At 40.2% G+C, this 25,411-nt stretch overlaps 2 protein-coding genes across 2 annotated transcripts in view; one reads left to right on the top strand and one right to left on the bottom strand.

Moving 5' to 3' along the window:
• LOC135165703 (A disintegrin and metalloproteinase with thrombospondin motifs 1-like) overlaps positions 1–25,411 on the top strand; it is a 160,497-nt gene that overhangs the window by 51,089 nt on the left and 83,997 nt on the right. The window contains exon 6 of the mRNA XM_064127277.1: positions 5,980–6,117. The gene's annotated coding sequence lies outside the window, so the exon portion shown is untranslated. The remainder of the gene's footprint in view (positions 1–5,979; positions 6,118–25,411) is intronic.
• Positions 5,156–23,155, bottom strand: LOC135165739 (dynein beta chain, ciliary). The gene is made up of 33 exons (XM_064127336.1): positions 22,842–23,155; positions 22,534–22,766; positions 22,194–22,459; positions 21,705–22,111; positions 21,221–21,648; positions 20,824–21,065; positions 20,434–20,704; positions 19,499–20,360; positions 19,078–19,432; positions 18,667–18,938; positions 18,137–18,517; positions 17,898–18,046; positions 16,866–17,111; positions 16,161–16,686; positions 15,437–16,004; positions 12,932–15,328; positions 12,510–12,871; positions 11,976–12,452; positions 11,820–11,910; positions 11,557–11,730; positions 11,132–11,481; positions 10,794–11,056; positions 10,393–10,689; positions 10,140–10,309; positions 9,767–10,070; positions 9,231–9,700; positions 8,462–9,016; positions 8,095–8,395; positions 7,327–8,038; positions 6,949–7,163; positions 6,519–6,875; positions 5,955–6,103; positions 5,156–5,868 (listed from the first exon to the last, which is right to left on the bottom strand). The coding sequence occupies exons 1-33, from the start codon at positions 23,077–23,079 to the stop codon at positions 5,574–5,576; spliced, it is 13,383 nt and encodes a 4,460-aa protein (XP_063983406.1). The 5' UTR covers positions 23,080–23,155; the 3' UTR covers positions 5,156–5,573.

The raw sequence follows: 25,411 nt of genomic DNA, 5'->3' as shown, positions 1-25,411 counted from the left end.
CTTTGCATATGGTTTTTTAAAAAGTTTGGAAAACATTTTTTTTATATTTCCAGTGTCAATTAACGGATTAATGAAGCTTCATTAAGGTGTAATTGTCGAATGGAAGGAGGAGGGAAATTTATTTTGAACCCTTTGACGAATAATTAGAAATAAATTTTTTAAGAGACTCATAATGAGCGTTTGAATTTTCAACAGATGAAGATTAGGAACTCTCTTTATAAATGACTTGTGAATTATTGATTTACGGGGGAAAAGGGACAAGGGTCTAAAAGAACATTAATTATATATGATTGTTCCAACCTTGTGTGGTGAAATTTTTTTGAAATTCCGCCGAAATACCATCTTACCATGTTTTTGAAAGAGGCGAGATGATAAACGCATTACAACCTCAATATCGTCACGTATTGCTAACTCAGATAGTTTAAATCAGGGAACAGGAGAATAAAAAATTGTATAATTAAATTGACATGACGGAAAGTAAGCAAATGTTTACTCGAATTGTGTTTTCCCACTGAGGTATTTTCAAATAAAATTATAATCAGCAATGGAGCAAATGCCAGAAAATTTACCGGTTAGGCCGGTAAAATGGGTTAACGTCACCAGTTACGAAAATACATCAGAAATCAACATCAGCATAAATTTTATAGCGTAATTTAATCTGCACTACGCAGCGGATTTTCCGATACTGACGAGTGGGATAGCTTAGTGACCATTGCAATGTAATTACCCAACGGTAATTTTCCTGTTATAAAGCTTTGCAATACTTTTTTTAACGAGGATGTTTTTTCCCCAGAATATCCCTAAATTCTCTCAACTCCAAAATCTCCATGATACAAAAGTCTCCCATTTTCCTTCACTCGTTTTTGCGAACCCTGTTGGTAGGTAGTAATAAACTTTCTGCTGGTCAGGCATTATTTTAAGCCCCCAAAACTCTCTATCCCCTTCCCTTATACTCTATCTCTCTTCAGCCACGTGGAACCGCGCATCCACTCCCCTAAAAAAAAATCCCCCATCCTGTGATCAACCCCTAGTGACTGCCAAAAGGGGTGCATATCAGGTTCTCCAGTCCAGTTAAACTCGTTGTATACATTTCATTCCATGAAAAAAAATATCCATGATCTTGACAATGACGCAATAACAATTTTCCAATTGACATGGGTCTGAATAGTAAAATGCCGGCCTTGGCGGTGACCGTGACCAAGGGCCACCGGTTCCCGTATCGTTTTTCACTGCTTCCTCCCTTCTCTCTCTCAGTTGCATTCATTACTTCCACTTTCAATGAATTTCAAATGACTCGCGTGAATGCGTCGTATGTATATATCCACGTGTATAGTATATATTATTAACTGTTTCCAAATATCTGTCCAATTGGGGGGCTAATTTAATTCAAAAGTGTTCATCGATCTTGAAAAGTCGAGTACTCGGTTCAGGAATCGCGGAAACTTTACGAAGACTAAAAATGTTCCATAGTTTTGGCCGAATATTGTTTTCATTGACAGATTACGGACCCGGCACGTAATTTTTCATGAATTTTTCTCTCCGTGCACTTAGTAGATAAACAACTCCATGTTTTATTGAACACTCCGACAAATGGGAATGAAAATAGCCCTGTTAATTTTTTATGAAAAAATTGTCTCTTTGATAAGCTAAAAATTATAAAAACGCGAAAGCCTCGATGCGATTTTTTTTTAATGATCAACAACAACCGCAAGGGAAAGACACGGATGAATTCCAGTGGGACATGGGGGCGCTCCATCGAGCCAAACAATGAACGAGCCATCTGTCCTAGCGCCAACGGCCAAATAATACTCTCCTCTTTCACCATCCCCACCACCACGTAATTACGGCTAGCTAGCCAATTACGACAATATCATTCGACGTCGAGGAAACAAAGAGGCGAGCGAACAAAAGATGTTAGTTTTGTGATAGCGTAACAAGAGGTATCAAATGTCATTTGGGTTTCCATCAGAATTCAAACGCTTAAAAAAAAGTTCAACGAGTTTATCGACAATACCAATCGCCTCAGGTGGTTTTGCATTTCACTAGACTGGTCAGGTGAATTAATTCATGATAAGAAAGCAGCGGATCATATCCGTCAGATCTCTTGGGTTTTGAGTGCGCGGTTTTTTGAAAGGCGGGGAAATAAAAATTGAAATTATGACGTATTAATCATGAGATAAAATAATAAAACATTTCGGGAATTTTTCTGGGAATTTCTTTTCAGGAAGTATCTCTAGCACACGGTCGGCACGTATAATCAGGGAAGCCGTTAGTCTGCCTTGACGGTATCAGTCCCTAGCTGATTGGTTTACAGATTTGGTGAGGCTCTGCGGCTCAGACTCAAAGGCGTTTAGTTCGCTAAAGGGGGGGAAAACCTTTCTACCCCAAGTACGATTGCACAGTCGCTTAATTAAATTTAACCTCGCAATGTCATGTCTCTTGAGATCGTGAAATACATGAGACAAGTCATCAATTAGATTATTGGAATGAATTTTAATTGTTATGGGATACGGAATAATTCTAAAATTGAATATTTTTATCACGTTTCAGAAATTTGCCCTGATTATTTTTAGATATTTAGAACTCTTCTTCATTCTAAAAAAAATCCCTGAATTATCAGTTGAAGAAGTTAGACTGCAGATGAGAATTTTTAACGATAAAATTCCTTGAAATTTTATTGGAAATGTTATTTCTCACAAATTTCCAAGATTTTTATCAGAAATTCCAGAAGAAAATGATCAACAGTGTATAGACATTATTCAGATTCACTTCACTGATGATATTTTTTTATTCGCCCTTCAAGATTTTCCTTTTAGATTGAGGGGAGGAAAAGTAACTGAGGCTTTCCAGTGAGGAGTTTATAGTCGCAGCGTAAAGAAAGATTCTCCAATTAAAAAAGTATAATTCTCAGCAATATAAATGAAAAAAAAAAGAGGGAAAAAGAGAGGGGGAGGGTTCCGTTGAGACCAAGCTTTAATTATACTTTAATTGAAATGAAATTGTGAGTCAACGGGACAGTATCCCCGGCTCCCTCCCCCCTCCACCCAAAAGTTTCTTTAATGTTCATTTACCTGCACTCTCATTGATATTAAATTTGGGGAATTTCTCTACGACACTAAGGAATTTTATTACTGGGTCGTGAGACGGATGGACATTGTTTCGAAATGCCCTTCTCGTCTTTGTTTGGAAGGCCGATTTACCGCACAATCAATCTTCGGATGAATGAGGGAGATGAAATAGTACATTTGGGGTGCACTTGGCTCATTTCTGTGGTTTGAAGCATTCGCCCGGTTCTATTTTCTATCTAGAAAAGGTATTTTGATATTTTTCTTGAGTTTACGTGTTATCTTTGTAAATTTTTCATGGAAAAAATGATTTAATATAGCGAAGGGTTGATGCAAATGTTTTCGGTTCAAGTCTCACGCAAACACTTTGGCTTCATTTATGAACGAATTGTACTCTCTCTCGTATGCATAGGATTTTAAATATGTTTGCAAGAGCTTTGGTACGAAGATTATTCCCTAGAGATATTTCTCTATTAAAAATTATTGCCATGAAATTTTTAAAATTTTTCTTCTGTAAAATATTATTTATTTACCATCTCTATCTAAATGATGCACATCATCAAAGGTTCCTTACGAAATTGTTTATAATTAATGATTATTTTGGGGCATGAAATTGCTCCCAACTATTTCGACAGAAGCTATAATTTTCAAGTTTCCTCAATACTTTTTAAGCCCTCGACATATAAAAGCCAACGAGGTTTTATTAATGCGCATGGGATATAAATTCTTCTAGCCCCTGCCGAGGTAGTTTAATTATTTTGCGGCTGAGAGAAAGAGTCAGAGCGACGGAAAAATTTAATTTTCACTGTTAGCACACGTTCCCAGTGATATGTTATATTATTTTTTCTGCTTCCCACGATAACACTTGGAGTTATGCTTTACACCTCGAGGGGGTACGACGATAAAGGGAATGACAGGTTGGCTATACCTGGGTTTGTGGCTCTTTTAAAAATGATTAACCAACGACACTCAGACCCTTGACAGAAATGAAAAATGGCTTATGCCTCCTCCGAGACAAAGGAGCCATTAGTGACTATGTGTCTCCGCGGTGCCGTTGTTGGCCAAAGTGTTGCGCCCTCGAATTACTCCCTTCGTTGTATAAATTCCCTAGCCAAGCTGTTGCCCTGAAGAATTTTACGAACGTGATGGATTCATCTGATGAGACTTTTTTAAATTCTGCTGCGCTTTTTTCCTCCATTTTCATTTGATAATTTTCAATTTTAGGTAGTAATACTTTTGTGTAATATTTGGGTATGAATATTCGTCAAAAAAATTGTACAATAGAAATAGTTAAATACCATATTATTCAGTTGACGAAAAATCACTCTAAATTCGGCACAAATTGATCGTCAAGTGAATTTATTGTTTCTTATTACAAATCGCTCGAGTTTGGTGAATTACTGCTGAAGGTTAATTTATGGCTGTATTTATTCAATACCCAGAGATGTGCCATCGGGGCCAACTGCCGCCTCCCAGTCGAGTGGTTACGCTGCTCTTGTAATCGGGGACACGTCGCGCTGACAACCAATTTGTCATGGCTAACGACATTTCATTAATAATTCGAGACTCGAAGCATTCCCCGTGTCGAGATATCGATGATGCAAATTTATAATGCATCAAATTTCATTATTCGTCTCTGTCCGTATTTCGAAGCACTACTTATTCATCGTTTCCATATGCGGATTCAATACTTACCCAGGTCTTTCATTTTTATTCAACCCTCTTCAGCTAATATCCTCGGATTTTTTTTTCATCTCTTGGGCAACAGAACGACGGGATAAACGAGACATCCAACGAGTCTCGGTTCATTGCTGGTTTTTTGGTGAGGAGGGGGGGGGGGCTAATGAAAACTGTGATTGGGGTTTTTGGTGAGAGAGGGCGAGATCGATCCACTCGGTTCGTCGCGTGGGACAAAGGAAGCCCGGAGCAAAGACCGGTTCGAGGCTAATCACCGAGTCGTCCGATAAAAGCCTTTTGAGAAAATTTTCCTCCTGTGGGGATACGTCGGACCCAAGAGTATATTGGATCGAATGTTGAACCCGTATCACGCCAACGTCACAAACATTTTCTTGACGAGCAGGGGAAAGAGTATTGATAATTACTTAAGAGTATCCACGAGAATTTATTTCTAAATCTAAAACTTTCGATATATTTTTTCATTTCCAAATGTTGATTATTATATACCCTTCATGATTGCCGTCGACTGGCGAATCATATCTTTATACACTTTTCACTCCATCACAGCATCATCCCCTTAAGTTGATTCAGACGAAAATTCTTCTTTTGGTGGCGATGGCTTTTAAAAAATACCTTTGTTCTCTCCGTTGAAATTTACGTAAGAACAATCTCCATCTTTTTCACTTCAGAAACAACGTTTCTTCATAATTAAGGTACATCAAACTCAGGGATAATTAATTCATGCCTAACGAAGCAATTTCATAACGTCAACATTTCTGTAGGTTCGTAGAAGAAGGGGGAAAAAGTTGAGAGAATTTTACCCTAAATGAATTAAATCTGTAGTAGAAGAGCGACACCGGCTAAAGTCCACTTTGCTGGTTTATCTTTTGTCTTCAGATTGAAGGTCCACACATAAGTTGGTCCACGTGTTCGTGTTTTATACATTGGGCACTCGTACATATTTCTCAAGTCCTGTTTATCCTGGGTTATTGCACGTACGTTGATCACTGGTAACATTGGGAATAGTTCCTTGGGTCTTGAATCCATTAATAATCCGGCTTGTACGTCCCACCGTGCGCCTTCCATAAATATTCCGTGAACGTAAGCTCCATCCCTCGGCGCTGTACTACATGGAATATTAATATTTACAACAAACTTTAAACATTCAATCAATAATCAACGGCGTGCTGATAATTCTAAATTATTACTAACGTAAATTCTTCTTTGTTTTTCTTAGTTACATCACACTGGAGACACATCTTGTCAAGAGGAAGTTCATATCTTCTTGCTGTAGACTGCATAATTGCTGTCAACAGTGATTGAGGATTGAAAAAGCCGGCCAGCCACACTGAGGACGGTAGCTGTAACATAAACCGTGAGTCTTTGCACACTTTTTCAATTAACTGTTGACGTGAAGATATCCAAGTACTTTGGTTGGTTTTATTTCCAATTGGTAGCATGTTGATCGTTCAAATTGACTATTTGGGTCATTTATTTCATGGCAATCCATTATGATTCATATCATTGAGGCAATGACTAAAAAATTGCAATTTTTATAAATTGGTCACAACCACTCAGCTTTTCCAACTGAGAATTATTACTTGAAACCGTAACAATTTTCTCTCATATTCCAAATTATTATGCGAAAAACCTTTCAATTACTTTTCTCATAAACGGTGAACATTTAAAGTACTTATCATTGCCATAAACTTCTGTATCAATTCATGCCAAAGTGTGAAAATACTTGAATATCCTTGAAACCAATTGATTACTCACTGCAAAGTCTGTGGACCATGTTTCCAATTCTCTCAATCGAAGCAAAAGATCCACAAACCAAGCAGTGAGCCCCAACAACGATGGATAAGCCCTTTGTGCCCAAATTGGTGGGACCTGATCCAAAAATAATGCATTCTCCAAATCCTCCATGTCCGAGGTAATAGTCAATTCGCCTTTTAATCCAAGATCTAGCTCACGTAACGATCTCTTTATTTCTCCAGTCAGACCATTCATTCTTTCGCACTCCTGAAAAGCGACAATAACGTAGGGTGTACGCTCTTCAACCTTAGCCATTATGTCAACCATATTAAACTCTTCGGGCAGCTTTTCCATTATCTCATCCAGTATTTGCTTCACCTGTTTCAAATTAATTGTCCATCACTGTCACCGTTATTCTTGTTGTGAATAATTTGATTTATTAATGTTTTACCTTGTCCTCTCGTGTTGTTGTCTGCCCTCCCGAATCACCAGCGTCACGTGGCTGCATCTCGAAAACAGTTCTGAATAAATTTTCTGATGTTGTCGTAAGAAATCCAATTTCAGCATTTGGATGGAGACCGTAGAGATAGGGTGATTCGGGTGGGAGTGCTTCGTCGATGTAGGCATGGTAACCAATGAGGTCTGTACTCGGTGGAGCGGGAAATCCTTGAATGTAAATTCAACGTTTAAAAGGACTCTTTGAAGTTAAAGATATTTACATTTCGGTAGTTGCGTAAGGAGATGGGGCAATCGAATTGGGGAAAAAAAATATTGAATCTTTTGGGAAATTACAGCTGAGAATCAATAAAGGGTTTTAGAATTTGTTTACCGGGCGCTAGTTGGAGTTCACCGTCGACTAATTCGGGTTGCATGAGCTCCTCGAGGTATGATACACAGAGCCTTCTGTCCCAGTCATCAGTGATGTGACCACCATACATGATTTCACCAAAAAGGTACCTCAGATCCTCCCAAGGAACCCTTGCGCTTGCCTCTAAATAATTATAAAGTACACTGACACTTATGTTGAGATCCCCAACATTGAAAGGATATATTTTATTCCATCCTTGAGGGCCGAATTTTCGTCTCTCCGCTACGACAGCATGAAAGTAGCACAGCGAGAAGAGGATTGCCTTGAATTCGGCCTCTTTGCTGCACATCTCGAGTGTCTCCTGGGTGAAATTGTCAAGTGCTTTGTGAAGATTCGCTTGCATACCGGTAGGTGGTTCATTTGTGATCTTGATAGAGGATTCTAAAACTCCTTGAGGAATAATGTGTCCTGCTGGAGTACTAGCTGGCTCGGCACTCATGAACACACGATAATTATCGTCAGATCCTTCGGCCGACACTTCCAGTTTTTTCTCCAATAGGGGAAGCCATTTTTTTACAAGATGAATATTTTGGAGGATCACCCAATGACCTGATTTAGAAGCTATGTCCATCGCTTGCTCAGCTACAGTCTCCTGACCTTGACCAAGAGAGACGTTATGGAAATTCTGCGCGTCTGCTGAGAAACCCAAACGTCTCCCCAGATCTTCAACATCCTGAAGGATTGATTAGAGTGAGAAAAGATATTATTCAGAGGAATAGCCTACCTTACCTTGAGAGGATTAACACCAGGCGAGAGAATAAAGAAGATTGGAGTGGATGGACTTGTCTCTTCGTATGATTTTGAAAATTCTACTGTCTTTCCTTCAACGTACCTCACACCAAGTTTCTCCTCGATAAATACAGATATTGCATATGTCATTCTGTCTGGTCTCAAAGCTCTCAACATACATAATCGTTGAAGTGCTGTCTTATTCTTCCACTCCTGTGGAAATTTTTCGCGCTCGGGACATTCACATTCCACAAACTTCTTCCATCGCTTGGCAGAAATTTCAATATCTCGGTCTAAATTTCTGTGAACAAGGAATGTCATCCATAAAAGCGATGTTATTGGTTAAACAACAATGACAATAGCTCACCTAAACTCATCTCTGGACGAAAGACTCCTAATTCCACCCCAGCTCGTATTGGTTAAAAAATCAACCGGTGATGTAACATGGGGCATAATTGGGAATCTTAGCAGAAGATCCAATTCAGCCGTAGATATTTCTCTTCTGACCAAGAGTATTTGGAATGTCATTTGCGATGTGAATATCAGTTTGTCGCATTCGAACAATCCTCTCGTTGTGTACATGAAAACTGAGTACGTGATACATTCGATGAGGTTTATTACTCTGCTCGTCACGTCTGGAGCAGGATCAGCTTTGAGAATTGCTTTCTGGAATACTACACTGAATGCCTTCAGGGAGAATTGATATATTGGATTGATGGTGTTCAGATCATTGAGGATGAAGTACAGTAGTGATGCTCGCGCTGCTGCTGGACGATACAGCTCACGTGCTGCATCAATTTCTTTACTCGTTCCACGTGCTTCAGTCACTTTACGCTCGATCTCGGCTGCCGTTCTCTTTGTTGTTTCCAAATTCTCAACCAGAGCTGTATCACCCAATACATTTTCATCGGCAGAGGATAATCTTTGAAATAGAATTAGTCAAGTCACTTGAAATTCGAAGATCTTGTGGATTTAATAATCTGGGAAATTCTAGACTATCTAATTATGAAAAGTCTGTAGGGTTTTCTCAAAGCATACGAAATAATTTCTGGTCTAGCTGGAAATTTGTGGAAGGGATGGGAAATCCTAGTGGAGAAAAATAATCCTTGAGTTAGAATGTGCGGCAATTATTTTACCGAGAGAGTAATGAATCCTCCAGCCCACTCAGTGTAATCTTGAACTCATTCTGCTGTCTCGTGAGGTCTGCCTTAAGTTCCTCAAGATCCGGCCTCTCGGCCTTAACAACTTCAGCCAACAACTGATCTTCAAGTCCATCCCTCGTAACCGTAAAATTAATTAACGTCGTTTGCGCCTGCATCTCAGGCTTGTAGTGGGGATTTGCCAATTTTGTGTGTAAAAGAAGTCTAAATGTGGGATTATATTCAACTTCTTTATCGCCAATTTTTATCGCCCTTCCTTTCTTAATAAGATTACGACCCAAGAGAGGATCTAATACGGGGTCAACAGCTTCACCAATGTTCTCTATGAGAACTGTAGCTCCCATTGCCAGAGACTGTTCGATAACATCCAGGTAACCACGTTGCCCTAACCGAATTACCCTCAACTCATCACCGTATTTTTGTTTAATCCATTTGATCCCCTGGAGCTGATTAAGAAATAAATTATTTTTAGGAGTCTCGAGTGATTATTTAAAATTGAATTAGAAACATACCTGGGGATCGATCATCAAGGGCCACCGATCAGAGTTGGATAGAATCGTGGCATTTTCCGTGGACATTCTGTCATTTGGCAAGCCTTCATTATTCCACTTAGCAATTTGTGTGTCATTTGTTAAAAGTGTAAGAACATCAAGGCCATCGGTTATGGGAATAACTGGATCTAGTGTTTTAACTACTGGCAGCCATTGTTTGTTCAACAGATCTTGTCTAAATGTTTTTGTAAAACAACCAACATATGAGATGAATGCGGTAATTAGGAGTACATCGCCTGGTAGAGTTGAACCCTGATGCATCAGACTAATAATTCAAACACTCAATTAAACATCTCCACGTCATGATATTGTACCGTGGGATAATTTGGCTTACTTAGCTACTGAATCTGCCCAGCGTACGTTCTCCGAAGCGAGACCCCCGACTAATCGATTGGCAAGGGCGATAATTGCGTTAGTAGCGTCTGCTTCCTGCTGGCACTTGAGTTTCTCCGCAGTTGCCTGCTCAAAGTCCGCAGTGAGCTTGGCTAATTGCTCCTCTAATGACTGCACAAACATTGAATATGTATCATTCGTTCATTTCAGTTTGAATTATTTCAATTAATTGATCAACTTTTTCAACATCTTACCGCAACTTTCTTCTTGATAACACTCAGTTTGTCTTGTGCTGCTGCCAATTCGGCATTGGCTTGTGCCAATGCTTTCCTTTTCGGCTCAACATCACAGAATACTTCGTAAAATTTGATGATATTAATGACCCAAGCACAGAGACCCGCTGCTGCTGCTGATTTTGATCTAACAAATTCCGGTTCGAACTCGGAATCTTTAAGATAGGGCTGTATTGCTTTGATAACTTCAGGATGGATATTCTCTTTGTCATAATTTATAAGTGCATCGAGAAAGGCATCAACTTTCGCCATGACAATCTGGGAAGAGGAGGTGAAGGGATTATTTTGTGAATGTCATCAGAAGTTCGCAGGAAATTTTAATTAGTTATAAAATGTACGACATGGCATTAAAACAAATGTACCTTGGCGGCTTTCCAGCTCCTATCCTTTGGCACTTTGCCATCCGGCGCTAGAAGGACCATTACGGCAGCAGTGACGTTGGTCACAGCACCCGGAGGAGAACCAAATGACTTTAATTCCGTAAGATTTGCTTTATTAAGTGTGTTTAAAGCTTCTTGTGCAGCCAGTAGTGCTGGCTCTGCCTTTAGCAAATCCGCTTCGCAATCCCTTTGTTTTTTTAATACCTCTTCAGCAATAACAGCTACTTTTGATTCCTCCTCATCAGCTGTATAATTTTATTATCAATTATTTATTTATTCGAATTCAGTGATTTCACTCCAGTTCATCTTATTATACAAACCAAGAGCTTTTTCTCGCTGCACTTTAGCGGTTTCAATTCCTACAATTTCGATGAGGGCATCAGCAGCTTCATTCTTCTCTTTCAACTCAATCTCTTGTACTGCCAATTTCTCCTTCAATTGATCAACTTGGGCCGCTGTGGATTTTAACTTTGACAAACCATTCTCCAGTCGTTCTATCCGACCCCTTAATTCACTCGTTTTCGCTTTCAGAAGTTTTGTGTACAAACTAATTTGTTCTAGGAATGACTTTGGGGTTGTATAATTGTAACGTCTTTCTCCCGCCAAATAGGCACGACTTGCTGCGTTAACAGTTGTGTGAGCGTGTGCCATAAACTTTGCCGCTGACTCTCTAAAATATTATTCGACGGCTCGTCAATTACCCTAGACACACTAATTGCATGACTAAAACTCTCGTTTCTCAAACCTGAATCCTTCGGGCAATTCCACAAGCTCCTCCAGAAAACGCTTTGACACTGACATCAGAGCTTCCTGGGGCCACTCGTGAAACCAATTGATCGCTGTGCAATTTATTATCGCTGGGAATTTTCGAGATCGCACACGGAGGGTTGAGCCCACTGGGGAAAAACATAAAACAACCCTGGAAATTGGAAATTGAGAATTATTTCTCCTTCGTTTAAGGGGAATACAATACTGCTGAATTATTTATTGTTATTTATTTTCATCTACCTGAGCTGTCGTCTCACGCGGTCAATAAAAAATTTCCAACAATTCTCTCGGGTATCCAATATACCAGCTCCTTTAACTTCATTCCGTACGCCTTTAATTAAAATTTTGTATTAGAATATGTTTACGGTAGACGACAGTTGAATAATTCTACTTTACCAGCGATTATATTCTCAACTTCATCTTCAGGGAATAAATCTGGTACTTCACCAGACGCCAGCATATCATTGATTAGAACGAGAAATTGTTCATTCGGTACCTGGGCGTCTGTCATCAGAAACATAATGCCAATATTTTTCATTCCCGATTTGAGATAAAGGCCTGCAAGCTCGATTTTGAGATCAAGAACTCCGTAACCTTTTCTCAATTGAATTTGGAAAACTTCTAGAGAACTTATGAAAGCGGACAAACGAGAGAGACTTTGTTTTCCGGAACCACCGACACCGACTAATAAGGCACTTCCCCTTGGGGATTCCAAAATTCGGTTGATACGACAGACATGCATCATTGCGTCTTCAAAAAGAACTAGATTCATTGCAGATACCAAGTCATTATAGCTGACTAGGGCCTCTGACAATAGACGATGTAGAGTTGCCCAGTTTTTTATTGGCATGTATTTTGGTTCACCCACACCACCTGAAACATTAATCATTACGTAGTAATGTTTATGATGGTTGACTGTGAAATAATTACCAGCGAAGTGACAATAAATATTTGGCCTTTCAAGTACAGCCCCTTCGTCAATCTCCTCTGTATTCTTTTTTAAAACATCGATCTGCATTTTTCCAAAATTATCGATATCCTTTTCATCGGTGAGCTTATCACCGTAGACGCGATACGTTTCATGCATCCACAAGCGAATGAGATCAGTTGGACATTGCAGACACTCATTTCCGCTGAAGAGTAAACCTTGGAAGCAGTTGGATAGATCACGTAAATTGAAAATATAATGGAATTTAGTAGCCGTAGGGAGGAACACCTGGGTGCAACGGTTGTGAAGTTGGAGAGTGGCCTGGACTATCGGATTACACATTTCCGTAACACAGAGGGGAAATCTGAGGGTAAAAAATTCATGTTAATGAACCAAAGCGATTAATTGAGAAAATACTAATCACCTGTGCTCCAAATTCGCCAAATGCTGCGAGAAAATTGAAGAGTAAATGGTCATGAGGCACTCATGATTCGGAAAACTGACAGCAAAAACAGCAAAATGCCTCTGGAGTCTAGGATTTATTGTAAACGATCCAGCAGTTGGATTCATACAGCTGACATACTGACAGTTGTGAATGTCTTTCAGTGTCAATTTAGTCCTATCGTACCAGTGACCATAATCAAGATGTTGTCTTATTAGTGTATGAGGTTGAACAGTTCCATAAGCGTCAACCTCGGGCATATTGAGATCATCGATGAAATAAATCAATGTTTTATTTCCTGGAGGTCCATAGTTCCTTCCTGCCTTTTTCTCCAACGGTTTCTCCAGAATTTTCTGGAGCATTTCCGAAGAAGTATAAAAATTGAAAGGAACATTTGCCACCGCGTAGTTTTCAGACAATTGAAGTAGTTTCTCGGAAACCAGAACTGTCTTCCCACATCCAGCACCACCGACCAACATCACTGGGTGTTTCTCCTCCATCAGAAGATCAAGAAAATATTTGATTCTAATGGACTCTGATGTATAAACCAATGCAGCTTGCAATGGCATATCTGGATCTAAGAAGAATTGTGGAACACGCTCCGACCAAGGGGTGAAATCTTTGGTTTCTGGATCGATGTAATAATCAAAAACAGTTCCCTGCGTTGGAAATTTGATCTGCTTGAACTCATTGACCCACCACTTTGTGAACTCCACTCTGTAATCTACCGTTTGATCCTGAAACATGGCAGAGCCAAAAGCCCACACTGCGGCAAAGACAAAGTACAGTTCGTAATGATCTTTGTTGAAGTCCTGACTTGTCGTCAATTCTGGCTTCAGCAGACAACTCAACAAATGACAGAGCATCTCTATGTGAGCCATTTCAGCTATAGGTGTTATTTTTTTAAATCGCGTACGCATTGTATCCAGACATATTGGAATATACTTGTCGAATAGCATCACTAGGTTTGATTTCTCAGCGGGGATTGTTCTTGTCTCAATCCAACTCGTCACGTAAGGATTCCACCCCAAGTCTTGAGGGTTGATGTAAAGAATACCGGCTCGTGATACAGTCGCGGGTGTTGCAGTTCGTAAATTCGATATTTCGAAGAGTAGTCTCATGGCAGGTGTTAAAGCAATTCTCTCGTTGCTAGCTAAGGTGAGAATTTTGTTATCATCCATTACTGTGTTCAAGGATTCAATCCACATAGGGTCAATGTCACCATCAAGAATTATCCACTTTGGGTTGTCACCACCCAAATTAGCTTGATCCCTCATGATCACCGAGAACAATCCATCCTTCCATTCTCGTGTTGCGGGATTTATTATGCCAAAGAGATCGTCATTAGTCACAGCTTTTGGATTTAAATCAGTGTAAATAGGCTTGCGCTTGATATTCTGGTAAGTTCGGAAGAGTGTACGCCACACTTGAGTCTTTCCAGAACCCGCAATTCCTACTATAAACACTGAGTGTCTGACTTCCAGTAGTTCTTCCAACTGTACAACTTTGAGAATAAAACCGTCTTCCGGTTGTAGTAGTAGATCAGCAGCCGCTTGTTTCACGGTTTTTTCAAATTCTATGTCGCGTTTTCGGGGGACATCCAAAGCGGGAAATAAATCAGCAATGAGTCCCATGAATACTGGAAGATCATCTGAGACAACTTTGGGAATATTGAAGTCACGTAGTGCTCTCATGAGTACTTCTTCCTCCGGTCTACCGGGCTCACCTCGTTTCAGGCTCCCCGCAACCACGAGGACCGATTTTATTGCTCTGAGGCCCCAGTCGTAGTGATCCTGTTTCGATAATAACTCCTTACAAAGTGTGTAAAGTGTGATGAATTTACGGGCCAAAACTTTGGCATCTTGGAAGCCTTCAGCGACCAACATAATTTCACAGATCAATTCGAAGTCGGGTACTACCATTGCACAGGGCCTAAATAGGGCTTTTAAATTTTCCGGTAGTTCTGTACGTCCTGCATAGCCAGGATTCATTGTGATAAATATTCCAACGCTGGGGGTCAGAGCGATAATTTCCCCCATGAAGTTGAATTTTTGTTTCTTATCTCTAATTGCGTCCTGAACAGATTTAACTTGAACAGCCACGACAGACAATACCTCGACTGAAATTCTGTTGAACTCATCGAAACATCCCCATGCCCCCGTCTGGGCGAGACCTTTATAGATATTTCCGCAGGATTTGTAGTCCATTTGCTCGGAGCAGTTGAATACATAGACCATTATCCCCAAAGCTCTTCCAAGATCTTTCGTTGTTTCAGTTTTACCAGTACCTGCGGGACCTGCTGGTCCTCCCCCCATTACCAAGTGGAGGGACTGGGTCAGGGTAATGTAACATCTGTCCGTTAGAGGAGTAATCACGAGTCTGCACAGAAATATAATAAAAGTGAGGATATTTTTTACGACCTAAACGTGATATCTTTATATACCTCATTTGAAATATTCTGTGGTTTCATCACCAATGTTTTATTACCTTGGGGTATTCCCTAGATACTCATGAGAATATCGAAATTGAGCATCGCAAATATTAGCAAAGCAATCTTTCTCTTTTTCATCCCATCGTGTGCGCAGTTGGCTCTGCCATTGGAATGCCTGCGCACTCTCAACCTTTGCCTGAACAAATTTTCCAACTACATCTCGGGAGTGTACGTCTATAGTACATATGGTCATTATTTTCTGTCTATCTTGTTTGGTTAGCTCTCCTAGCAATAGAGATATCAAGGTGCTCAATTGATTGATTTGTTTCTTCAGATAATCTTTTAAGGAATTATCGTAGCCCTCTTCAAGTCTAGCAAAAGCCATGTTAACTTCCGTGGTCCACCAGATTTGTGTTCCACAGAGTGATACTTGAGCTGGATAATCGAAGAGCCACTGCTCCCTGGGTTTCTCCTCATATATCACCACAGCGTCACTCATGTAGAAACGAATAGTAACTCGCATAGCTTCCTGAAGGCGATTTAGCCACATTTCTACTGGCCCCTCGCACACCATCTCGTAGTTGGCAAATACAACGTATTCACCGTCTTTCGCGTGCATTCCTTCTGCAAGGACACTTTGTCAATAATATTGCTGACCAAAAATGGATAACATCTAAGACTTTCAGACAATAAAAATAATTTGGCAAATAAAAATCAACTAAAAAGAAGCAAAAGCTCGTCTTCTGGCTCTTTGCTCTCTCCCTCTCATAGGATTATTACCAACTCCTTTTTTTTTATCCGCAGTTTCGATGAATTTCAGTCTTGCCATTGAATCGAAAAGTTTGGTGAGATGACGTGCGACAATTTCCGGTTGATTTCCATTGGATAGAATATCTAATAAATCGCTAGAAGATACAAAGTAAAAACGTGGGAAAGCTAAACGCTTGGTTTCCAGGTATTCAGCTAGTGCCTTTTCACAAAGAACTAATTCCTTTTGCAATGTATCTAGTGATGCAGCTAAGCCATCCCTATTGGTGGCTTCTACGACATTCGGTGTTTTTGCCATTTCCTGTGTCATTTGTTTGAATTTCTCGTCAATTTTGTCGAAACGATCAGCATCCACTGGTAACTGCTTTCGAATGTCCTCTGATGACATGAAGATACTTTCAAGATGTAACCACGTTCTCTGTACTTCAAACCATACTGTCGTAACCTGATCAGCAATACTCAGTTTCTTCTGCCACGCCGATACCTCTCCCAAAAAGTGAGCGATGAACTTAGAGGTGATTAAATTTTGCAGTTGAACCTGGGAAAGTCATAATGACTCGGTTAATACGTATGATTTATTCATCAAGCATTATTTGATGCAGATGAAAATAATTGTGCAAAAGTTATCGTAGGTAAGAACAGGTATTTTTGGTGTCATTTTTTTTGTTACTGCGAGGAAAAATGTCAATGTAAATTTTTCATTGTTATCATAATAACCTGATTTTCCTCTAATGTTTCGATTAATTCCTCGCTCGCTCTTAATAGAGTGGCACCAGTGCGTTGATGCAGCTCAAGTTCAAATTCCATTGCCGACCAGGTAGAATTTAATTCCCTAAGATACTTCTCCATAGACATTTCTTTAACCGCTTTATCCACAATGTTCTTCACTTCATCCTCACACTCGTGCAAATTAAGTTCGAGTAAATCGGCCAGTGTGGTTGTATCATCCATCACAAAACGAACCTGATGTAAAATAATCACTTACACTTCGCAAGTTATTTTCTTTCATTTGCCATCCATCCAGCTTGGTGCCTGCAGTACAATAGTGATGTGCTTCGAATGCTGTGAGAGAATAGAATGGGGCGAGGTGAAATGATGAAAAATAAGCATAACTGTTGTGTTGAATTGCTTTATTGTGAATGAGATGACGAGTGGGTACAATTCATAAATGAAATTTTACAATGATTTAACAAATTAATCATTCATCATGCTTGCGTCAATTGATCGATGAGTGCACAATGTCTGTTGCGATGTGAAACGAGGTTAACTGATTCATCTATATTTATCACATTTTTAAATGATATGTTCGCTCTTAAAAAAAATTAATCTATCACTTATCGTTTCATGGAATATGATTGATTCAATGAAGACTGCATTGAAAGGAAAAATAGATCGTGCGATTATGTACAGTGAACTTACTGTTTCTTCAGGTGTCATATCGCCCAGTCTCTGTAACACCGATAGCATATTTACAGCAGTGCAACTATTGACTACGATACGTGTCCGTATAACGTAGTCATTGATTAAGTAACTTAATATAACTAGTAAAAAAAATTAATTGGAATTATACTTAGTAGCTAAAATAATCGTAAGTAGTATCATTTTGGAAGCCCTAGGTAAAATAAATCAGCCTTGTATGACAGGCACATTTAAGGCACATTTGGGGGGGGGGGGATTTCACGGGCAATTCAGTCTTGAAATTATTAAGCTCAGATAAGGGTCCACCGGTCGCGTGCATCATTTGGATACCTTTGTACTATTCATCAGCTGTCGCCAATGTCTTTCCCTTATCGCTGGATTTTGAAGTTCTCCCACAGCTCGTAATGACGTTAGCATATTTTTAATAGTGGCCTCCAGTGATATATAAACGTCCCAGGGTCGCATTTCCTTGTCAAGTGCTAGGATTAATATTACCATTAAGTACTTTCACATGGTGCATGTTGAATTATTGAATAAATACAGAGAGTGGAATGATAAAAAAAAATTACCTCGTATCTCCTTGGCAAATTTTTTACACTCAATATCCATATTCTCAACGTCAATCTTCCTCCATGGTGTTGTTTTCCATCCCTCTATACTACTTCGTACAATGTACACGTAGTCCCACAGTTGTTTCAACATTCGAAGTTCTCGTCTGCATTGTTTTAGTTGTTTGAATTCTGGTACTGTCACCTCAAAGAGCGATGCTGATTCCTGTATGTCACTCATTTGGCGTTCAAGCATACATATCTCTTTGTCCGCCTCGTCCAGTACGCTATAAACGTTTTTACAGTCGAATTTGAAGGAGCTGTAGCGACGAAATGCCTCTCGGTAGAGGCCGATTGTTGTGTCGAATGCTGATATCCTAGCGCGAATTCTTGATACTTCACCTGCAGAGTATTTTACGCATACGTATACCTTATAAATAACTAGTACAAATAAGTTACCTGCACTTATTAAATAATAATTACAGCGATATTTATAAATAACTGTCAAGTTATTGTGCACATCTTTAATATTTATTTACTAAATTATTGACCTGCTTGCAAAGGTGCAACTTGCTGCTTCACCATCACCGCCAGTTTTTTCGTATTGGCCCATTGTTCTGGCAATTCCTGAAGAAACACGTTCACCTCTTCAGGAATATCTTGATCATAGAATTTGAGGAGTTCAATAGTTTCTTGCAACGGTTGAAACATTTCATCTGTCGTCGGTTGGCGCTCTTTCACTTGCATTAAAAATCCCATGACACTGACAAGGCCCGTGTAATCGCCTGGTAATATCTGCTGCAGGAGACCCTCGTCGGCAAGACTGTAAGCACATTACCAAGTTTTCGCATTACAAATTGCCGTAGTCATGTGTCTCACGTACGTATATATACATATATACACATGTTATTTCCCCAACGATATTTTTCATCCTTATTTTATCATATAAGCTGTAATCTCACCGAATGAAATTTCCTAAATCGGATAGACTGCTTGTAACGCGCTCCACTAGATGTTTCTTGAACATACTGGACCATTTGCAAACAGTATTAAGGAGTGACTGCTTGAAGGGTCGAAGGTTGACGCGAAACCAGCTGCAAAAAACGCGAAATGGTGTCATCTCCTCAATTTCAAGATAGAGACCCTCGTAAAGATCGATCTGTTCCCTAAATTGCTCCATACGGGGAATGCACTTTGAAGGTGCTTTTGGATCTAACAGCGCTATCATCTCCATTTCATCTATCGTCAGTTGACGGCTATATTCTAAAAACTGCTGCATCACGATTTCTCTATCCTCGAGCCATAAGTATGCATATCCTAAAAATCATTCCATAAATATCAAACTTTCCAGACTACATAATATATGGAAAGTTAATGATTCACCTTCGAATATTCCACAAAATTCAGTAGCTTCATCAATGGCCCTAGTTACTCCGGCTAATATTTCACTCTTCATAGCTTTAATATCATCATCTTGCTCCAATTCAACTGCATACCCATCACCATCAGATTTTAGTCTTTCAACTAACGCTGCCATACGAATAATATCCTTTAACAATCCCGCGATCAATTGTTCGAGGCCTTCCGGGTCGTCTGGATCCAAAGTTGGTTCAAAATACAGATCAGGTTCCCTAAGTTCTAGTTTAGCCTCTAGAAGGGGCTCGTTATGCATCGCTGGATCCATATTCTCCGATAAGTAACTCAGACAACATCCAACTGATTTACGAAGGGATTCGGTTACGATATCATCTACATACGTCACATACTCCTTCCACGGTTCCCCCCCATCGCCGGTCATTTCGAATAACACTTCATTCTCCTTTAAAAGCCCATGAATCTGCTCGGCAGCTCTTTGAATATCTGCATATCGTTTGGCAATATTTTCAGTCCTATCGTCCAACGAGAGAAGAGCATCTTTACGACGATCTTTACGTTCAATAAGCGGAATTTTCGTCCATGGCTCCAATATCCCCCGTATTTTCTCCACATTCGCTTGAATAGCTTTTAATCGCTTCCATAGACCCTGAACTAGGCCCCCTAATTCGTTTATGTAATCAGGAAGTCCATCTGATTTCCAACACAATTCTTTCTCCCCTCTCGTAATCAGTGAATCAATTCTCGCTACTTCTAACTCAATTAAATTGTATTCCACTTGTCTCGATGTTCGTCGAATGTCGTTGTAAGCTGTGACGGTGGCTCCCAGGAGGGTGCGAAATTTCCGGAACATTTCTGCTTGCTCTGACACCTGAAACGGAGTACAATAGTCCTTTATTCTTGATTTATTTGTTGAATAAATATACGCAGGGGTAGAAGCTGACCTCGGAGGCAATTTCCGGGATATCAGCGTGTGCCACTTGCTGCAGATAGCTCACTTCTTTCAATACAGCTAATAATTCGTGATCAAAGTTCACCATTAGGAGAATGGAGCCTCTATCCCGAGTTAATAAAGTTCTTTGTAGGCCAAATTCAATTATTTGGGGGACTGCGTCGGCCCATTCAAGGAACAGCATTTTTTCCTTTTCATTCAACATCTCCAGAAATCTTTCATAACGAGCGATGACACTCTCCCCTTCCTTGCTCTCGACAATTCTATAATTTATATTTAAATGTAGAGAATTTTTCCATTGATAGATATGCTTATTTCAATGATTAATGGATAGAATTATGGTTTGGTTGAGCATCAAGCACTTCGGTAACTCGATACTCACGATTTCTGTAGTGTCTTGAAACATTGCACTGGAAGATCGATTCTCTGCCTCAGCATACTCGTAAATCTCAGGGCGGCGGCAAGGGGAGGAAGGTCACCCATGGCACCGCGCGTACCACGATTGAACAGTACCTCTACCATTGTCAATTCGTTATTCAGCAGTTGGTATATCCGGGAGTAACGGTCCATGAACTGCTTACGAATCATCGGTCGATCCAAGACAGTACCACCGATATTGATCAGCTGCAAAGGTCGTAAAATTGCTCCTATAAACCTTAACCCGGGGATATTTCATCCGTATTTTCCAAAGACAATAAAGTCAAGAAGTACTAAAGCTAACCAAAAGGAAAAAAGGACAATAAAAAAAAAAGTAAAAAGAAGAAGAGATGAAAAAAAACCTTGAAAGCACTCTCCAAATTGCTACAGTCGTCGAAAGCTTGGCAGAGAATAGCAGCGAGTTTGCTGTCGAGATCGGTGATTGATTCACCAAACTTGGCACAGTCAACAGCGAAGGATTCGTCGTCGGGTTCGAGGACGTCACTGGCTCTCGCTGAGAAAGATGCAAAGAGCGCCTGGAACTCCTTGAAAACGCCAACAATCCTCGCGCTGAGAGATCGACCCAGTACGCCGCCAATTTCAATTTTTTCCAGTTTTGAAAATTCTATTACGGTATTGAAGAGCCACTCAATGTCAGATAGTCTTTTTAGAAAAGCATCGAGTCGTGTGAATACAGCCGAGGAGTTGAATGTCCAAGGGGGACTCTCTTCTTTCAAACCGGGCTGATGTTTAGCCCTTTCAAATTGATATTTAAACTCCTCGAGAATACCTAATTACATAGATAATTATTTAAAATCACTGATTTTGAAGGCAAATAATATTTACCTTTGGATATCTGTACTCGTTGCAGTGCTTCATCAACGTCACTCTGGAAAATGGACGAAGGATCGAGAAAACGTCTCGCCTGTTGTATCAACAGGTTGGATATCTGTCTAAACATGATAATCAACTTTGTTGAATTTTGGTAATAACGTGACTTTGCCCAGGCCAAGCCCACCGAATGAATAACAGTGGCCATCACGGGCTTAACCTCGGAAAAGTCAATTTCCTCAATGGCTTTGAAGCATCTCCTCAGTGGCGTTAAGTACAGTGATATCTCTTTGGCTTCAGCAAGCGATGATACGACATTACTGAACAATGTACGAAAACAGGGATAATATGCACTGTCTGTTTTCTCAAGTATTATTGCCATTTTTCTCACACGATCTTCACGAAGTTGGTCGAAGATGTACCTATGAAGAGGATCACAAGTGTAAGATCATAACATGGGATTTCATCACCCCAAAACTGTCAAATTGATGACCAATATCGAACCTCAGGTTTGTCAAACGCTTTGACCAGAACTCTAGTTCAGACGTGGGCGTGGGATTCTGACCGTTCTCAAAGGCAACACTCGACTCCTGAGTGACAACATCATTAACCAAATAAGCCCACTTAATGACGACCCCTTCGATAGCACTTTTCAAGTACAAATCAGCGGCTTGTGGCCCCTCCTCTCTCACTAGCCTCTCCACCTCCGTTACTTTTTCCAATCCCGCTGGCATTGGCAGAACTGTTTTACCATTTACCTGACCTTTGACCTACCACACCAATCATCAGTGTTAATACATAAACCGTGAAAAGTCTAAATTTATTTTTTGAAATGTCAACTCACCTGATACAGTGTTCCTCGGATGGAGTGAACGTGTCGACAAATATCTTGCACTGCCACTTCTGGTAAATTTTTATGATTTTCATGCTTGCTCAATAGCGGCGCGTAGATGTTATCAACTAAGGTCGCGAGTTCGTCGACAACCCTATTTGAAAAATCACCCACTATCAGCATGGCCGCACAACTCTCCACGTCCTTCGGAACTGGTGTCATTCTCGTTTTGACAGCATATGTTCCTTAGAAAAAATAGTTGTTCATGTGAGAGCTCTATCTGTGTACTGAGGATTTTTTAAAATCCCTATTTCCACTACCTTTTGTTCTCTGACACGGAATGGGAAAACTGCAGGAGGCCACGAGCTGAGCGTTCGGTGTGAGCACAACGAATATCGCAGCTGGATAACAATTATCCAAAAAATCCAGAACAGCATTCCTGTACTCCTCCGTAAGCAGTAGTCTCCCCCATTTCTCGGGCTTCAGTTTCAATGACTTCTGGACACACAGGCCCAGATACTCCAGCCGATGATCAGTTGGAGACTCTGGACCCGCCATCACCAGTTCACCTCAGGAATCACAAAGAAATATGAGTGTAAATATCAGGCTCATCGTAGCGAATAATATTTTATCATCTTCGAGACCCAATAGTAGAAACAGAACTGCTTGTTCCAACGAAAATCGTTGATGTCTTTGGGGTAAGGTCGCCTGTCGACCCTATTGTCACGGAATCCCCTGACGTTGCACGCGATTATATTCACCCCAGTGGCAGGCACCAAGCGTCTTCCAAAGGCTTGTATATCATATCAAGTTTAATAACATCGTTATCAGCATCCAAAAATTCGAAGCAATTGAAATTATGTGCCTGCATATGTATATCAAGTAAATGTTTATATCGAGTGATTGTGCATTTGTGGAGTGACTGTAGTGCAACTGCCAACCAGGGAAAATGGAGAACGTAACAACTTGCGTCAGGATGTCATCCTGTGCCACCCGTATTTTCTCATGAACTCAAAGTCACAATTTACGTCACGTAATATTCATAGTCTATTTTATGATTATGGAATTGAGGATCGATCGGTAGGTAAGGACAAGAAAAAATTGTTTGGTTTGAGTAGACCAGTAGTCGACATACAGTCGTAGGAATAAGTCATGAAAGTGTGCAATAACAGTGTTTTGTAAATATTCAGCAGATTTTCTTTTTACTATCATGAAGTGAGTAGTTGACTTAATTTTAAGCCAAAAACTTACGAATCCATGCACTTTTGTTGGATATGAGTTGTAATCATATTGTTGTAATCAATTCGGTTCAGATAGTTGGAAGCGGAGACAGTAAGAAAAGAAATGTAACCCCCAAGGGTCGAACCCCTAGAATCATCTCGATAGGAACCTTAATCTTTCAACGTGCGGTAAATAATATTTTGATAACGTCGTGTACCCATCGTGCGGTCAATATTTGACGCTGTATTCGCAGATGGCGCATGTTCTTGGGTATTATGCCTCGTGTTCACTGGGACAGAAGTATATTCCCTCTTCTTAATCCCTACCCCCTCGGGAGTACAGAGACGAGAAAAAAAAAGAGAGTATTTTTCATTTTTTCCCGGTGATGGCTTACCGACGAATTAGGAGAGAGGATGGACGTTCTGAGGGCCAAAGCATATTGAATTACCTTGGCTTGCTGTCCTTATCCCAGTGTACCCCCTGTTGTTACTTCTCCCCAACACATTTATTTTTACTTCTACTTTCTTTGCTATTATTTTTTTTCGTTCGCTTCACTTACAACTTTTTCGCGAGGGTTCGTAAATTGTAAGTGCACAGGGCGAGCAATTCTCCGTGAGCATTCGGCCAACCAGGTAATAATGGTGACTTACACCGACTAGGTTTGGACGGGTAGTTATATTCGGGGATGAAAAAGCTCTCGCTTCGTTCGTTGCAATAGTTTCTAGGGTTCTAAATGGGATTACCTTTGTCTTTCCAATGTTTGCAATGGAAAGAAAAATATTGATAATACTATACGTCATTTGAAAAACTCCTGTAACTCTATCAACTGTGTAATGATTCGTTAAACGTCCTGTACTCTTGATTAAGGAGTCAAATGGAGCGGCTTTGATCTGAATTTGTCACGAAAAAAAAATTTCGGACCATCGATGTAAAGAGGTTTTTTAATTTAAAATGTCTTTGAAACAAAAGTGCTGTTTTTGCAAAAATTTAAAAATTTTACGTCTTTGATACACGAGGATATTTCCTCTTGGTGTAAGAATTTATTCTTCGAGTAGTCGAGGACGTGTTGATCAGACGAAACGTCTGAAACATGAGAATTGAGAATTTACTCAACGGAATGAAGAAACGATGAAAATTGATGACGAAGCAAGTCTCGTGTTTTTATTCGCGGCCATCGATTGAAGTATTTTCACTTTAGACTCGCAGTGCCGAGAATGAGTAATGCGAGGGGAGGTGGCCCGGTTTGGGAGTGATTTCTTATTTAGGGGCTTTTGAACTTCATGTCATTTTTCACCTTGGCCCTTGTCTCCCTTCAAAAATCCTTTCTTCTGGGCCAAAGCCGTGCAGCCGCAAAACCCATTCCCCCAAAGTTTGGTGTAAGGGAAAGGGGAGTTGGAGTCTCTCTATTCCCTTTTTCGCTCATCTCTTTTTTCTTCTTTCTCTCTGTTTCACCCTCGTTTGTCCTGTATCACGGACGGAGTCTGGGTGCACGTCTCGACGAGGCCATTTCCAATTTTCTCCTCGGTTACGCCTGGACGTGCGGTCAAAATTCCCAGCTAGTCACGATTTCTCATATCACGTGTTACCGAGTATAAAACGAGAACGCGGAAATGGGGAGTGGAAGGATATGTCTCGGAATTGTATTACAATCGGTAAAAAGGAAGATTCA

Source organism: Diachasmimorpha longicaudata, chromosome 1 (genome assembly GCF_034640455.1).
Source record: "Diachasmimorpha longicaudata isolate KC_UGA_2023 chromosome 1, iyDiaLong2, whole genome shotgun sequence".
NCBI lineage: Eukaryota > Metazoa > Arthropoda > Insecta > Hymenoptera > Braconidae > Diachasmimorpha > Diachasmimorpha longicaudata.
The sequence above is the reverse complement of the archived record's forward strand: the minus strand, read 5'-3'. Positions and strand labels throughout refer to the sequence as shown.